Source organism: Pteronotus mesoamericanus, unplaced genomic scaffold, assembly GCF_021234165.1.
Source record: "Pteronotus mesoamericanus isolate MK-2021 breed Mesoamerican mustached bat unplaced genomic scaffold, CSHL_Meso_final contig_1018, whole genome shotgun sequence".
NCBI lineage: Eukaryota > Metazoa > Chordata > Mammalia > Chiroptera > Mormoopidae > Pteronotus > Pteronotus mesoamericanus.
In genome coordinates, this window is record NW_026555002.1 from 4,674,852 (window position 1) to 4,692,369 (window position 17,518).

General features: G+C 50.6%; 1 protein-coding gene across 1 annotated transcript in view; it reads right to left on the reverse strand.

The window, feature by feature from the left end:
• ARMC9 (armadillo repeat containing 9) overlaps positions 1 to 16,941 on the reverse strand; it is a 75,716-nt gene extending 58,775 nt beyond the window's left edge. Inside the window, exons 1-8 of the mRNA XM_054570665.1 lie at positions 16,886 to 16,941; positions 13,552 to 13,673; positions 12,580 to 12,705; positions 10,615 to 10,785; positions 8,932 to 9,087; positions 5,697 to 5,789; positions 2,388 to 2,412; positions 98 to 255 (exon numbers count right to left, since the gene is read on the reverse strand). Of these exons, the coding sequence (XP_054426640.1) occupies positions 98 to 255; positions 2,388 to 2,412; positions 5,697 to 5,789; positions 8,932 to 9,087; positions 10,615 to 10,785; positions 12,580 to 12,705; positions 13,552 to 13,602 (780 nt within the window). The 5' untranslated portion in view covers positions 13,603 to 13,673; positions 16,886 to 16,941. The remainder of the gene's footprint in view (positions 1 to 97; positions 256 to 2,387; positions 2,413 to 5,696; positions 5,790 to 8,931; positions 9,088 to 10,614; positions 10,786 to 12,579; positions 12,706 to 13,551; positions 13,674 to 16,885) is intronic.
• Positions 16,942 to 17,518: the final 577 nt, after the last annotated feature.

Here is a 17,518-nt window from a genome sequence, read left to right on the forward strand (position 1 = left end):
GGCAAGAGCGTGGCTGGGCGTGGCCGAGTGCCAACTCGGTCCATGCCCATAAAACACCCTTATGTCGAAAAGACATGAAACTGGGGACCTTCCTTACCATCTTGCCACTGACCGTGGCCTCCAGAGAGTCCACCAGCTCCGCCGTGACGCCGATGAGGTTGTGGTAGTCTGCCTGGATCTTGTTGTGCCGTTTCAGGTACGTCATCGACCTCCGCTCAGCTTCCACCAGCTGCTGGTGGAGGTGCTGCAACATTTCTAGGAAGACATTTATATTTATGTCAAAATGAAACAAGTAATAACCCCATAAAATAAAAAATTACATTTTTCTGAAGGGAGTGCCATGTGTCCTATCATATTTTGCTATAACAATGAACTTGACACTGTTTGTGTTTAACACTTCTATTTCAGGACACATTTAGTTACAAAGTGCTTTGCAATCACTGATTTTTTTTTTTTTTTTTTTTTTAATCTCTTGTCTCTGGTAGTTCAACTGAATCATCTCTGGTTTTCCTAACAAAATCTATTTATTTCCTAGACTGGACCCCACGCAGTTTCTTTTAGTTCTCTTTAGGTACAAGAAACAAACTCAGCATTTCTTTCCATAATTAGGTCACAAAACACTTGAACCAAACCCACATCTTTGTCTTTGCCCTGTGAGGTTGTTTGGGGGACAATCCGTAACTGCAGGACAGTTCGTCATTTTAAGTAAGGGCTGCTTGGCTGACACTGGAGAAAACTAGAATCTAGAAGATTCCAGGTGCTCATTCTGCCAGTTCGATAAAGCATAAACCACCCCACTTAGCGCAGGTAGCCTGGGAAGGTTCTAGGTTCCTTCTTAGAATCCCCCCGCGCCCTCCCTATGGGCAGCACTTGCTGGCCGCGCGGCGCCAGGCTCTGTGGGAACGAAAAGGCGCATCTTCAGCGGTGTCCTTGCTCCCGGCCCCATCCCACTTCTCCCCTTTCCCTGCAACGCTACACTTTGGATGGGAGAAACCCAAGTTCACTCACTGTTGTCCCAATCCCGGCTCTGTGTGATATTTAAAGTCTTCCTTCTAGAACACCTTTCACGTACGTGTGCTTGGAGCGCCCTCAAGGTGCTCCAAGGCTGCACAACCCAGGGCCCATCTCCCGCTGACCTCAGGAGCCCCATCTGCTCCCTGCTCCCCTGTGCTCGGGCACAGGACCACAGCTTCTCCGCGAAGGGTCGGCGGGGTCTGTCCCCTGAGCTGCAGGAGGGGTGGGACAGGTGGCAGACCCAGAATTCAGAACTGCTGGGCTGGGACTTGCAAGGCTACCAAGGGCAAAAACATTTAAACTCTTCCCTTCTGAAGCTACTAAAGCAGCGCTCATGTGTCAACTCCCTGGAAGGCAAAGAGCTAACTCCTTCACCAAGGCTTCCTTTCGTTACAGAACTCACTCCCTAAAAAGACACATGAAGAAAAGAGGCAGGAAGATTTGAAACCCTCGCTCACACTCCTCTGCGTGGAAAGGGCAGATGTGCTATTTCGTGCGCCAGCTGGGAACTGCGGGCGGTGCCAGCGGCACTCGGGCTCAGCCCAAAGCACGTGGCACGCTCTCTCCAGCACTCGGCCGATCGGCCCAGCCACTCAAGCGGTTTTCATGACGCAGTGTCAAAGACAAACTCAGGCAAAGAGCCCCAACTCTTCCAATTTCATGTTAACTAAAGGTTTTCTCACCTTTCTGCAAAATGAACAGCTCTGGTAAAAATGACTAATCATGGAAAACCATCATTTTTTTTTGCTAAGCAAATTAAGACTGGAATTCCTCCTTGGAAGGTAAAAAATGGAAATGCTCCATAAGGCATGGATACTCCATGCTGCTATTAGACTGGTTCAAGGCCAAAGTGAAGATGCTAAGAGAACTCCTCCCGAGCCCCGTGGCGTTCCTGGCAGTACCGTTAGAGTTACACTGGCACGGTGCTTGGCTTCGCTTCTCTCTCCCCGTCTTACTCACCTGACGTGCAAGGCGAAGCTAAAAAACACCAGCCTCCCTGAGCAGTGGGCCTCAAGGAATCTCAGATAAAAATGATTGCAAAGCACTTCACAAACATTTAGACATTTAAAGCCTTCCTTTTCCAGATCTGTGGAATTCTCTCCATCTCACTACTTAAAACTTGAGGTGGCAAAGTTATTGAAGAAATTTTAATCTAGCCCTGACCAGGGTGGCTCAGTTGGTTGGAGCATCTCCCACAAAATGAAAGGTCGCCGGTTCAACTCCCAGTCAGGTCACACGCCTGGGTTGTGGGTCTGGTCCCTGGTCCGGACGCGTATGAGAGGCAACCCACTGATGTTTCTCTTGTAGGATGTTTCTCTCCCTTTTTCTCCCTCCCTTTCCCTCTAAATAAAATCTTTTAAAAATTGATTCACCTTTGTGACTTTGTCCATTCTCCTTCTGGGGTGAGAAGGAAGCTCAGGAAAATGGGCATTGGGGAAGCATGTGGGTCGCTGACCTCGCGTGGCCAACCTGAGAGGACCCTCGGGACAGCGAAGGCCACGTCTCACTGCTGCTGTAAACAGCCAGGACAGCTAAGACCCTTACCGACGTCTCATCACTTGGACGGCTTGTTCTCAGATAAATCCTCTTCTCCCCACCTGTTCCTTCTGTGCGCATCCGAGTCTTGTCCTATTTCAACGGCCCCCTAACCGGTCTCCTTACTCCCTTCCAAAGACCCTCCCCACTGTACCAAGACGTTTACTAAAAATGCAAATCTGAATTCAGATTCTTTAACTCTGTAACTTCAGCGCTAAACCTTCATCCTAAGGAAACTGGGACTGGGGTGGAAACGGCACAGCGTGGCAACAGAGACCACAGGCCCTGAGAGCCGGACGGCCTGGTGTAAACCTCGGCTCCTGCACACCTGGCCGCCACGAGACTGGAAGCAAGGCAGTGAACCCGTTTCATGGGGGTTTTCTTAGGGTTTTGTTTTTTGGGTTTTTTTTTTTGGTAACAGCTTTATTGAGATGTAATGCACATATATAACTCACCCATTGGAAGTGTACATTTCAATGGTTTTCTGTATATTCAGAGCTGTGCAACTATCAATACGATCAACTGTAGAACACTTTTATCGCCCCAAAAAAGAAACCCTGCATCCATGAGCACCCACTCCTCTTCTCCTCACCCTCCCTGGCCCTAGGCAAGCACCAACCACTGTCTGCAGATTGGCTGCTTCTGGGCCTTTCGTACAAATGGAATCGGATGACATGCAGCCTTTCGTTCTTGGCTTCTTTCACTTAACAATGTTTTCAAGGTTCCTACATGTTGCAACATGTATCAGTGATTCATTCATTTTTTATTGCCAAAGAATATCCATTGTGTGGCTATACTACATTGTATTTATCGACCCATCAGTCAATGGATGTCGGGTCCTCTGCGTTTCTTGGCCCCTCCGCATCATACCGCTGTGAACCTCCAGGTACAAGTTGCTGGGTGGACATGTTTTCATTTCTCTTGGGTGCACAGCTAGGGGATGTCCAACCTTTTGGCATCTCTGGGCCACACTGGAAGGAGATGTCTTGGGCTATACATTAAATACACAAACAGTAACGAAAACTGATGAACAAAAAAAAGGTTTTAAGTAAATTTGTAATTTTGGGTTGGGCTGCAAGTTGGACACCCCTGTTAAGAAGAATATTTAATGCTATCAGGGAAATGCGCTCTTCATTTGATAAAAATCCTAAAAAATACATACATATATACAAGTATCTACCCTTTTTATTGTAAACATCACATCCTTTGGGGTGCATGTCTGTACGCAAATGCATTTTGGTGCTTTCTAAATTTTCTGTAAGGAATACGATCCATTTTATAATCAGGAGTAAAAGGAGTGACTTTTTATTAACATAACATGACCGTGTTTTTCTCCTTAGAACATTGCAAAGGCGCCTTGCCACCTGCAGGCCCTCCCACGCGCCTTCCTGCCGGCCCGGCCTCGCCCCGACTCCCTCTCCTGGGCCTGCGGCTCCGCACAGCAAGCCCTTCCCGGCCTCCCATGCCCACGCCCGGCTCAGGCTTCTGCACACACCGTCCCTCTTCCTGCGGCCCCTCCCCCTTGTTCTGTCCGTGTAGCAGACTCCATTTTATTGTTTAAAACACCAACTTGGGGGGAGGGGCAGTATAAGGGGACTAAATGGTAACACAAAAAATAAAATAACGGTTAAATCAAAAAAATGTTTTTAGGAAAACCTCCAACTTGACTAAGAGAACAAGGTCCTGGCCTTTTTTTTGGATCCCTAACTCCTAGCTTGATACTCAGTTTAATATGTATTGAACTGAACTGCAGATATTTCCATGTGACAAGGAAAAGAAATGTTTGTAATTACCTGCTATATTTAAATGTAGTTGCTTCAAAGCATGGCAAATAGGATGAGGAGTGACAAGTATGTAAAAACATTTATAATACTAACAGCTAACAAGCACTTATGATGTGATGGATGTTTTAAGCAAAGTTTTATGTGTTAACTCAATCTTCGTATTATTCCTATAAAGTGGGTGCTTTTATTAATAAAACTAATATGATTTAGGACGTAAATAACTTCTTTTAGAATCTTAACACATTGGCACCATTAAGTTTAAGCTGAGAAATGCTTTTAAAAGAACACTAAAATAACCATAAGCCAGGTTGCAAAAGTCCTCATTTCACTAAAAACTGTCATTTTATATGGAACTCTGAGAGGCAACAGATCAGCTGTGCCAACACCCCGGTGGGTAGGGGTTGAGGCAGGTGTTGGAATGAAACTGTAGGGTTACAGGGGCAGCAAGAAGAGCTGCAGCTGGGCAGGCCGCGCCCCGTCTCAGGCGACAGGAGCCACCGAAGGCCACGGAAGCCGAAGGCGACATGGGCCACGGGCCCCCAGGGACCAAGGGGTCTATTAGGAGAAGGGAGTCCGATGCTTCAGAGTTAGAAAGGCAGGAGACAGCAGGCAGCAACGCGGCCTACATTTTTCACTACATTTGAACAAATACTCACTTTACAATTCCAAATGTTATATTCTTGTTGTGAAATAACTTGTGACACATTCTCGTTCAGATAAAAGGAGAGAAGTGTCCTTAATGACTAACAGGCTTGGAAAGCCGGCCTCCCAGGCGTGGGTGGCCACCGCGCCACCCTTCCCTGCCGGGCTCCGGGTGCCCCTGGGGCTGCCCGGCAGGCACCCTGTCCAGCCCGTGCCCCCGCTTACTCTCAAAAGCGTCTGCCTGGAACTAGAGTGTGATGCTGCTGCACAACTCCATACGTTTGCTAAAAAATCGTTATTAACTTGTACACTTTTATGGTATGTAAATTACACCTCCATAAAGCTGTCTTTTAAAAAGACCCGATTTGATAAACAAGTCACTTGGCCCAAATAGCAGGGCCTCAAGGCCTTAAAAGTGCTTGAACGATCTTCTACAATGAAGGGACAGTTATTCCAGGGAGTTCTCTTCCAAAAAGGCAGACACTTCTTTCCTACTAACACAGCTCCAAGAACACATGGCATGAAAGAAGGCCCACGGCAGTGTCAGAGATCCTCTGCCACGGAGGTCGGCCCGACTCGGGCCCTGGCACGGCCTCCCACCGGGGCTCCATGCAGCGCGGGCCCCGACGGCAGCCCTCTGGGTCGCCCCGTCTGCGCGGCGGTCTACGCCCGCGTGCCACGCTGACACCACGGAGGTCTCCCTCAGCTTCGAAAGGATACATATAATGTTAAAAGTCTCGGTGTGTTGCTGGCTTTAAAAATTAAAGCCAGAAACTTTTCCAACTTCAACTTCAATTCTGGAGTCCAAGATTCCTGAAGAGAGGGGAAAAAAAAGCAAAATAAAATAAAAGGTAGATCACCGAACATGAACGGCACTGTCAAGCTGCGCCTGGCGGGCTCAATAGGCCGGCGCTGTCAGACACGCGGTTTCGGACAGCCGGCCGGTTCGTTTAGAGAAGAGCCAAGTATCCATGGCAGGGAAAAAACAGTTCTTCATAAACAGGGAAAAAATAACCCTGTACATGATTTGAGTACTTCATGTGATTTAAACACAAGCATGACCAGCAACTTTATTAGGTTCAACACTGAAAGGACTTCAGTCCCGTTCAGGTGGATGTGGCGCTGGCGGGCACGCATGGCCACCGCCATCGCCGGCGGTGCCCCGGGGAAGGGGGCCCGCTTCCACAGACCCCGCCTCAGTGCGGACAAAAGGCGGCCCCTCAGAGGCTCCGCCCTGTCAAGAATTACCACGTACGTTTACTTTGAGCTGGCCCTTAAACAGGAATCATTTATCTCAAATAAGACACACTGAGAAAGAAAAGTAATGACTTAAGTAGTAAAAGAAAAACGGGTGACAAGCAACAATCTTTCTCAGGGCAACTTCCCTTATAGTCTTGGTACAAAGATATCTACTGCTCGATAGATAGATAAGATAGATAAGATAGGTAAGATAGATAGATAAGAAGTCCCACCAATATGAAGCTGTTTACCACTAAACATTCCTCCCCACTCCCCTCTGTGACAGCCCCCCCCCCCCCCCCCCCCCACAGCCACAGGCCTTCCCACCCTTCCCCTTTCCAGCCCCGCTCTACAGCCTCACCCACGCCTCCCGCCCCACCCAGGCTATCCAGGGTCTTCCCAGGCTTTCGAAAACATGCTGCCAGATAAGCAAAGTCTCATATTTTAAAAAGATTTTGTAATTCCCTGACACGACATGATAATTTTATCTGTAATGTGTGTGTTGGGAGTTGAACTGTGTGCCCTAAAAGGTATGTTGACGCCCCCACCTCAGACTGCGAGGTCACGGGGGATGGGCCCGGAAGGCGTCATTAGCTCAGGTGGCGCTGGGGCAGGGTGGGCTCTTAGTGCCCACATGAATGGCGTCTCTGTAGAAAAGGGAAATTTCAGACACAGACACAGAGAGAAGACGGCTGTGTAAAGACAGACCAGAGACTGGAGTTATGCTGCTACCAGCCAAGTGACACCTGAAGCTTCCAGAAGCTGGAAGAGGCAAGGATGGAGCCTCCCCTGGCGGCTCTGTGGGAGCACGGCCCCGCGGCCGGACGCCTGGATTTTGGACTTCTGGCCTCCACGGCTGAGAGGCAATCAGGCCCTGTTGTTTTAAGATACCGCGTCTGTGGTCCCGCTATGGCAGCCGCAGGAAACCAGCACACAGTTAGGCTCTCTGAGCTCAGCTACACAGAAAAGAGTCTCAGGAAAGGGTGGCGATGTTGGCCAACATACATCAAGACAGATTAAAAAACAAAACAAAACAAATATCTGGGTGCCCCTAGACACACTGGGGTGAAATAACAGCAACAGCGGGAGCTGGGGGACGAAATGATACTTTCAAGGTGCGGGAAGAGGGTCACTGCGGGCCTGCTGTCCTGAGCTCTGCCTGAGACGCAGTAAAGGCACCTTCGGACAGACAAGAGCTGAAGCAAGGGGGCCGCAGCCACAGGGGGTTTAAAGGAAGGCGCTCAACGTGGAGCAGAAAGCGATCCCAGACGGAGGGTCCTCGGCCTGAGGCGGAGTAGAAGCAGCACACTGGCAAGGGGGAGGGGCAGCTGTACACACACTGATTACATAAAGCAGCAAAACATTCAAACTTGCGGGATTGAAGTAACTAAAATATTTGACAATAATAGCACATAAACTGGACAGGGGTTGAACGAGGCTAATGCGTTCTGAGGTCCTTGAAATGGTCAGGAAGAGAATAAAGGCGGGAGCTTTAGCTTTTATGATGCATACACACTAATGTATCTATGACGACCATTAGAAGAACACACGTAGAGAGCAGCAAAAGGGGGAAAAAGGAACAAACCGACTCCATGAACGCTGAGGCCTCTCACTCCTGAGCGTGCCGCAGCCTCAGCCGCGCCAGCCTCCTTCCCTGGCTGCCGCCCGTGCCCCACGTCGGCCTCCCTTAGCCCCCGCTCGGCCCCGCCTCAGCGCCAGCTGGGCTGCAGCCCTGTGATTCCATAAACACAGGTCTTCGCTGTGAGAACAGCGAACGTCCTTTAAGTTTCATCCCCGCCCTAACCCTTTTAGGAGGAGGAGGAGGAGGTAAATCTCCTCCTGACCAAACTTTGTTTGGCCATGAACTGGCCAAACAAAGAAAACACACACACGAAAGCACGGAATTCAACTTAGGCTGCTTCACAACCAGCCTTTGATGAATCAGTCAACAGTCTGTTCAGCAGCTGCCGTGGAAGAGCGATGGAAGTTGTTTTACTCAATCGTAATGGACCAGAAAACCGAAATGCACTGACTCAGAAGAACTGCGACTGTTGGTTAAAGACAGAGGGGTAAGCTCCGTATAGGTTCTTGGAAACAGTGTGACGTCTTTAGAAAAGGCAATCCATTACATCGAAATAGTTCAAGCTCAACATACATTTCAATAAAATTCTCAGTGGGGACACATTAATTTTATAAGTCAACAAAAATTACTATAATAGGTAACTTTTGTTAGTAATTATGCTGAAATGTTAACTAATAAAGTATAACAAAAGAGATGTAGGCAAATAGGCTGATGGAAATAATAGTACAAATCAGGTGGCCAAGTATATGCCAAGTGAGTGAGAATGTTAATGCAAATTATTAACAAAATATATATCACTGGCAATTGTGCAAAATACTCCAGTTCTTTTTCAGGCTGATTGTCAACGTGTTGCATCCCTCGTCCTTGCAATCCTGAAAATGCTCACACAACAGGATTTAAGATGCTGTCCATTAAAAATAGTCACGGCGGCCTGACGAGCCCGGGGCGAGGCAAAACAAATCACGGTTTGCGGCACAAGACAAGCGTGTCAGAGCAAGTTATCCGAGCAGCCTTACACTAAAACAGAAGCACATCTGCCGCTTTGTGCAGCTCCTTTCAGACACCGCCAGCATAAACAAGGCGCCACCGCAGTGCTGCCCGGCCTGTGACATGCGGTCACAGGCTGTTACTGACCTGGAAGAGCTCCTTGAAAGATGGGTGCACCACTGGGTTGGGAACAAAAGGCAGGGCGTAGAAAGGGAGGAACTCTGTGGTTTGGCTCAGCGCCGCCCCTCTGGTCTCCAGGTAGGTTTTGAAGTAAGAAATCCTGTCATCCAGCTCCTCTTTGTCCTACGTGGAAGGGAAGACGTGCGTTTCAGGTCCCCTGCTTGATGCCCTGTCCACCCGTCCACCCTGGCCTCTCTCTGCGGCCATGTCACCAGCAGCCTCCCCACCTGGCCGGGCAAGTGTGCTGTCTGGTCGTTCTACCCTCAGCCCCAACTTCACCCCTTCATAGAGCTGTCGGGAATATCAGAGAACAGATACATGTTCAATATGCTGCCTTTTGCTTTATTACCATTCTCACATCCTTAAAATTTGTCATATACATCATTGTTCATGGCAAGACCGAACCTCGTATTGTGGGTCTACCACAATTTATTTAACCAATTCCCCATTACTTGATATGGGCACTGTTGCCATATTTCAGAGATCACAAATATTTGTGTGCCTTCCCATGATTCCCTTAGGAGAGGTTTCTAAAGTGAACAGTTTTTTTGAAATAGAAGTTTCTATATCACATTCTTTTTCTTCCTTAAGGTAACTGAGACCCTGGCTGGGGGGGCTCAGTGGTCTGAGCACCGGACTGCGACCTGACGGGGGAGGCCAGTTCGATCCCCAGTCAGGGCACAGGCCTGGGTTGCGGGCCAGGTCTCCCGTTGGGGACTCACAGGAGGCATATCGAGATTTCTCTCAGGCTTTCTCCCCACCTTCCCCTCCTCTAAATATAAATAAATAAATTTCTCCGCAGTCACCCCTCACAGCCTCGTGTGCTGGGGAAGACCGCTCTTCGGATCAATGTCCCTCGCTGCTCCTCCGTCGTGAAGCCCTCTTCTGACCACCAGACGTAAAATATTTACAATGCTTATTGCTTTACCTTATGCAGAAATAACTACAAAGACAATGAAAAGCTCTCACAATTGGGCCCACGTGGGCACCACCCAGAGGAGCAACTGCCCAGAAATGGCCACGACAACACACTGGAAGGCTGCTCCCCCGTTGCCGAGCCCTCCTGCGGCTCCCCGGCAGCTTAATAAGCAACCCAGGTCCTCGGGAGGCAGGCAATGCCTGGAGAAGCCACTGACCAAATGCCCGTGGTCAAGTGCCAGCTCGGCCCTGCTCCCCTTTCACCGGCTGCTCGGCACTCCAAGCCTCCCCTCTCCGCACGTCTCCAGCCCTGCCTGGGAAAAGACTGCGGAAGCTAAATCCAGCTCAGCGCTCGAACGGACTTGCACGAATAGGTGCACATTTTCCTGCTGTTTACCCTAAATTTCTCTTCTAATATATGGTCTAATATGTGGTCTACATGTGTGTTCTTAGACATACATGTATGTATATGTATGCTGAGTTTTCAGAAACTTGAGGTATTCAGGAAAACCATGCAGCGTTCATCACACAAATCGTTAACTCTCCATGTAAATTAGAAAATAAACTGTTGGGAATGAGGTGGAAAATCCTTCATCAGAACACAAGACCCCTAGCCCTCAGCAACGCGATGAAATGGCCGTGAAACTAAACCAGAGCTCATTTGGAAGAAAGCCGCTCTCGTTCTCCCTTAATGCGCTGCTGGGACCAACCCGCATCCCACGGGGAACCTACGGGTCTCCCCACGGAGTGTTTCAGCAGATAGATGGCAAAATGGATGTGAAGATAGAATTCCAGCTTCCGGGCGAGGGAGTCGCCGTCTCGGAGGGACCCGGGGATGTGCTCCTCCCACAAGCCGAAGAAGGCCTTCTGGTCTCCACTGTCAAACGCCGCAAGGAGGTCCTCCTGCACAGAAGACAGCCAGCGGAGCCGTCACGGGGTGCCCATCCTCCCAACACACCAAGGCCGAGCACCCGCCCGATGCCTCGGAGAGCCCACTACGCCGGGGCTTTGGGGTGGGGAAGGCAGGGCTCCTTTTCGAAGGTAAAGGACAGAAAATGGGAGATGCAGAGGGCTTCGAGCTCCATAAGCTGAGGGTCCTGCAGGCCGACCCTGGCTTTCCACCCCTTTGCAGTATCAAATCGGGGCTTTATAAGGAACCGACAAGACATTTAGGGCCTCTGAAATGGAAGGATTCGGGCTCTGGCCAAAGGCTTGCAGACAAGAGGACTCGCAGGCGCACACATACAGTGCGGCCGCCCTCTGGACATGCTGACCCGCAGCCTGCGGCAGGTAAGCGCGGGCTGGCCTCAGCGGAACCAGCCTCCGGGTCAGTGGCTCGCTGACAGCACAGCGCCAAGCGCCCGAGTGGCAGGAGCTCCCGCACTGACACGGTCAAACCCAGGCCCGGGAGGTGGCGCTGCCACGTGCCCTGTTGCCAGAAGCACAGCCAGCCGAGGTGGCATGGTGGGAAGCGGTCACCCAGAGAGCCTGGGCCCTCCGCACAGAAGCAGGCGGGAGGCGGGCAGGGAGCCCAGGCCGGCACCGGTGCAACCTTGGGGCTGCAGCCTGATTCCACAGAGCAGAGGCAGCTTCCCAACTCACCACACGGTGGCTGAAGCAGAGAATTCTGGAGAAAGGACATGGCAGTTACCACCTCAGCTGCCTCCCAAGAAGAACAATAACTGACCCATCACAAATACCTGCTGCATTTTTTTTTTTTTTTTTTTTTTTGGAATTTAGGTACAAGGCAGAACGGAAAGAACTTCCTAATAGTCCCAATCAGTGTGGCAGCAGCGCAGTGTCCAGGGGCCTGGGGCCCAGGTGGGCTCTGGGCAGAGGGCACAGCCCCACCTGGAGCCCCACAGGCCATGCCGACGGTGTCCCCGCTTAGCTGCACCCCTTGCCAGGCCTCCAGGAAGTCAGGGGCCAGGAGCAGACAGGCTGTAATGGTGGCCTAACTTCCAGCTACTCTGGGGCCCTCTCAAAACAAGTCTCAAATTTTTCTTGGAAGAGGGTATATTGAAACAAAGTAAACCCATTAAAAGAATAAAATCATGCAAAGCTGAAATATGCTGCCTCAGGAAATGGTCTGTTCTCTTGCTGCTGCGTGCAGTCAAGGTGAACTTCCCCAGAATGTTACGAGTGGGATGGAGATACCAAACAGCGGTCCAAGCAAGGACTTCTGAGGCCCTCCTAACCCTGAGAGCTGAGGGCCATGTGACGTCTGCCCTTGGCAGCTCACTCGTAGTCACAGAGCTGCTCAGGCCAGGACGCTGCCCATCAGCCTGCCCGCTCCCTGCCCCCGTCTCCCCAAGCAGGGCGCAAGCGCGTAGGGCAGACGTTGGCCCCGTTTTGTTCGCCACTGTGTCCCCGGTACCTGGAATTGGCAACCTCAGACAACTCAGGGTGGGGGTCACATTGGTCTCGGTGTCTAAGCACAGCAAGGTTTCCTCTTTGTCTTCTCCCCACGAAGTGTGTGTGTGAAAGACCGTTTGTCACTGCCCACTTCCGAGGCAGGGTGCAAAGGCGTGAAGGTGACACTACTAATCCATGCGTGGACGCCCGAGAAGTCAAAAAGTCACTGTGACCACGTCCCCAGTGAAGATTCCAATGTTCTCAAATGGCAGCATTTTTTATTTTTACAAATTGAGAGCATCCTGATCACCAACAGAAATTTTTTAAAAAGTAAATGCTTACCTGGATTATCAGTGATTTGGAGTCCCTTAAAGTGCCACCTGCTGTTTTACACAATGGTTTTCCCTTTATTTTGCATTCTTTTGAAAATGTTTTGGACGTCTCTTCAAATTCAGCAAAATCTAAATACTATAAAAGAAAACACAAATGTATACACAGCTCTCTGTTTTAATATGTAAAAAGTAAATGCCTTCGATGTAATTGTACTAGTTCAGTAGTAGCACCCATTTCTAATGGGGTTAATGGACTGTCACCTTTGGTAGAAGTAATTTGGGATCCAGCTTAGAATTTACTTACCCACATAGGCACTAAAAGCCTTCAAAGACAGCGGCGTGGAAAATGTTTCTGTGCCCTGACTAGTGTGGCTCAGTGGACTGAGCACTGGCCTGCCAGCCAAAAGTTTGCTGGTTTGATTCCCAGTCAGGGCACCAAGTAAAAAGAAAAAAAGATGTTTCTTTACAGAAAAAAAGTTTGCTTTTTAGAAAGTGTGAGCTCCCTGGTTCATTATCATTGTTTATCTGAAACAAATCTTGTGTGCAGCAGCCTGCAAAAGGTATGTGAGGGGCAGCCGGACAGCCTGATGGCTTTGGGCCGTGTCACGTGTTCAGAGGTCTGTACACAGAGCACTACGCGTCACCGCGTCCTCGGAGCCCCGCTCCCCTGGTCCCGCACCCTGTGCTCCGCTGCTGTGCGTGCCCCCTGCCCTCCTTCCGGCTTGTCAGCCACACCCTTCTGCTTCCACCTCCCCTAACTGCGGCTGTTTGCCCAGGCCCTGTCCACAGCCCTCCGTGGGGACAGCTTTCCGAGTTTATTCATGATCATGCCCACAAATCCCAAAGCTGCACCTCCAGGTGGACGCCGCAACCCTGCTCACCGCCGCCTCTCTCGGCGCCCAACGGACAGTTGAATCACACAGAACAGCAGCAGCGACCGTTTCCAGGGTCCTTTTCCCTGACTGGGGTGTGACATACCTACCTCTTTCACTAGTCCAAGTAATTCGGAGTCATGAGCCAGGATGTCTCCCATACTGAACGGCTACTGTGAATTCTCACAGCAAAAGTCTCTCCAAGGCAGAAGAAAGGCTCTCACTTAACCACCTGTGAAACCAGAAAAAGGCGGCTGCGGTGGGCAGGATGACAGCTCCCGAGGACCCCACACCCCTATCCCCGCGAGCGGCACGGCGTACTGCAAGGCAAGGGGAAACTGAGGCTGCAGGTGGCACTCCGCCTGCCCATCGTGGCCTGACCATAGGGACGGCAGCCGGGATCATCCGCGGGGCCCGCTGTAAGCCCAGGGGTCCTTACAAGGAAAGCGGGGGCGGGAGGGTCAGAGCCAGAGCGATGCACAGTGAGGAAGACTCGGCCAGCCATTGCTGGCTTTGAAGGTGGAGGAAGGGCCAGGAGCCAAAGAACATATAGGAAGCTTCCAGAAGCCAGAAAAGGCAAAGAAGGGATTCTCCTCTGGGGTGCCCAGAAAGGAACAAGCCCATGAACACCCTCATTTGTGTCCAACAAGACCCATTTCAGACTTCTGACCTCCAGACTTGTAAAATAATAAACTTGTGTTGTTTCCAGCCATTAAATTCATGGTACTTTATTACAGCAGCACTAGGAAATAGAGTGGCTAAAGTCAAAAGTAATTCTTTCCTCTCTGTAATTAGTAATTATTTCTACACATAAAAATGAAGGTGGGCCAGGCCTGGAGGGTGGTGTAAATGAAAAAAGCAAAGGTTGCTGCTGAGACTGTGGAAGGTTATTTTCCTTATTTAGGGCTTTCCAATGTGCTGTAATGTGGTATGCGTAATTCAAACAGTCAAGACCACAAAGTGTATTTAGAATAGAAGACAGTTTAATGATAAGGTCAATTCATGTACTTTAAGGAAGGCTAGGCATTAGAATTAATCTGATGTAAATAAACAGTCACTGATCCCTCGAGCTACACCCAAGTAAAAATATTAAACATTGCCAAAAGGTCTGTCCGATTTTCAGCTTTCTCCAGCCACCATCCGTGTCTGAGTTAGGTTCATCGGGGTGCGGTTACTCCAGAAGACGGGGAAAAGAGAAAACAAGTGTAAGAGTGGCGGAGCACTGAAGCGGGGCTTCGTTGAGAAGGGGGAAGGGCAGGTGCATAAGGGGCTGTAAGCCAGTGAAAAAGCAATGGGGTCAAAGACCTGCTCAAGAGGGCACATTAAAGCGAGCGGGAAAGACAGAGGGGGGTCAGGCAGGGGGACGAGTGCTTCCAATCAAAACGTGGAGGGGGTGCAGCAATAAAAAGCTCACGGCCACACAGTGGGCAGATGAGGACAATGGAGGGAAAGATGCCTGAAAGTAAGGAGGATGGAGAAACGTGTGCGGCCAGGACGCCGAAATCAAAAATGCAGTAGAGGGAGCGGAGAGGTAGACAGTGAGCCAGGAGCCACAGCCTTCAAGGGAAGCAGCTGTGCCCATGACAGGTGTGCCCCCAATGAGTGACAGCCTCAAGGAGGGCTGGCAAGTGGGAAAGCCCAGGGCACGTACTTCAAAGGAGGGGGGCGGCCATCTGGAAGTAGCAGAGAGGGCCAGGGAGGATATGGACCCCGCCTGCCAGGTCCCCAAGGTGCGAGGAGAAAGGCAGCTGCTGTTTGAGGACCGTCCGCCCCTCCTGCCTTTCTCTGGACCACCACCCCCGTCCCTCTCCCTGCTTCCTTCTACCACTGACCCAGTTAGGCCCCCGCCAACAGTGAACTCCCAGTCATTCCCCCAAACACCATGCTCTTTCCAAGCCCTCTGATTGGTGAACTCCCCCCACCTCATGGGCGAACTCCACTCTCCACACTAACTTCATCCAGATTTGACCGCCCTCAGGAAGCTTTCCATGAACCCCCACCCCCTTCCATCCCCATCAAGGAGATTCTCTCCCCCTCGGGGTACCTCTGTACCCTACATCTACTTCTACTGTTATTCTCATCACCCTGTTTACCAAGGCAGGAACCTGTATTTAAATTTTGTATCTCCAGAACCTAGCAAAGTTGGCATGAAAGGCATCCAAGACGTTTAACGAATAACTGAAGCCCAAGCAGAGGAAATAGCATTTTTGAAGGTCCTGGAACAAGAAAACTGTTGTTTCTGAGACCTCAAGCTCCTTCCTCACTCAGGGCCTTTGCACATGTTGTTCTCACTGCCTGTTGACAGTTTCCCCGTTTCTTTCTTTACCTGGCAAACCCCTGTACTTAATAAACATCACTTTCTCAGAGAAGCTCTTTACCACCATCATTTGAATAGGATTCTGCTGTGAAGGTGAGCCACTGTTGGGTATTCTATTACTCTTGACATTCTTAGAAAAACTTCTCTAAACTTTTGAATTATAATAGGTTCATTTATTGAGGGTTTAATGTATACCAGACACTGCAAAAAGCTTCACATTTAATTTGCACGATAAACCTGGGCGGTGAACATGACTTACATTCTCCTTTTACAGATGAGACAACGGAGGCTCAGAGAGGTAGAAGTGCTCCCTATAACTCAGCTAGTAAGTGGCAACGTGGGAATTTCAATCCAGACCGATCTGAGCGATCCCAGTGGCTACACAGCACTACCCAAAGTGCAGACCGCCTCAATCAGAATCACCTAGCGGTGATTGCGCAAATGGAAGTTCCTAGCACCACCCTGACCCTACAGAATATTACGGCAGGCGCGATGCCCCACAATCGTTTTGAACAAGTTCTCCGGATGACTTTTACGCACATTCAAGTTTGAGAACCACTGCTCTACTTTACGCAGAAACTAGAGAAAACTTCTTCACTTCTGAGGGTTGTAGTGGCAGCTTCTGAATTTCTGTATTATAGGGTTTGGGCCTAAGGGTAAGACTATGGGATGTGTTTGGAAGAAGAATTTGCATAGCAAGCATCCTGTTTTTGCTTAGGTTGGATAAACTCTGGGTCTAACTGCGGTGCCTGGGAAGGGAGATTAGCTGATGGAGATAATAGAGAAGTCCCAGGCCACCCGCTCGCGCCGCCACTACCCAGCTGGAGGACTTGGGGACCTCTCCCAAGTGTGGCCCACTGCAGCAAAGATCAGGGGCTAGTGACGCGAAGCAGCTGGGCCTGTCCTCGGTACGTCTGGGCTGCCGCCTCGGGCCCACGCTGCAGTAAGAGCCCTGGACCGCAGGCGAGACGCGGAGGCATCTCGCAGCGGCTGCCAGGCTGGTGCGTCGCGGTTTTCCTCCGGGCGAGGGCTCAGGAGAGGCGCGGACCTCGGGCCCCACCGCTGCTCCTCCCGCCCGGGGACGGCGGGCTCGGGGGTGGCCCGGCCGCACCGGAGTACGGGCTTACCTGCTGCTCAGCCACGGGGACCCGCGCCTTCCCCGTTGGGCCGCCACTTCTCCAGCCGTCGCCCCGGCAACCGCTGCCGCCAGCTTGGCATCACGTGGGCAGGTGCAGCCAATCACGGAACGCGGCCGGCGCGGAGCATACTGGGAGGAAAAGCGGGAGCTTTGGGAACTCGGGCGGCGGACTTCCTTGGAGGCGGAAGTAAAGCGAAGTTGTCCGCTGGAGGTCGCACGCTGAGCGTCCGCGTCTCCGGTTCTACGGTCCACCACTTTGCCGGCGTTCATTTTCGCTGACGTTGATCCTGGCCCTGTTCCCAGCCCTGGGGGTGGGCGCGAACAGGCTTAACCCCTAGCCTCAAGGAGCTCGTTGTATCACAGGGAAAAAGATGGGATTCGTTCTATTTTACAGGAGTGACCCAAGACCATCTTACAACCAAAAATGTTCAAGATCTGCCTTGAAGCTCCAAGCATCAGGGTTCCATCCCACTGCAGCAATTTCCAGGGATTTTAGAGGAAGCCTTTTTTTCCCCTTCCCCTCGCCACTTGGTATTTGGATTTTTAGGAATAAAACTGGAGCTCAAATCCTTCCTCTCTTTGCACGTGGTGTTTTTGAACTGAAGTTGCCCAACTCTGGGCT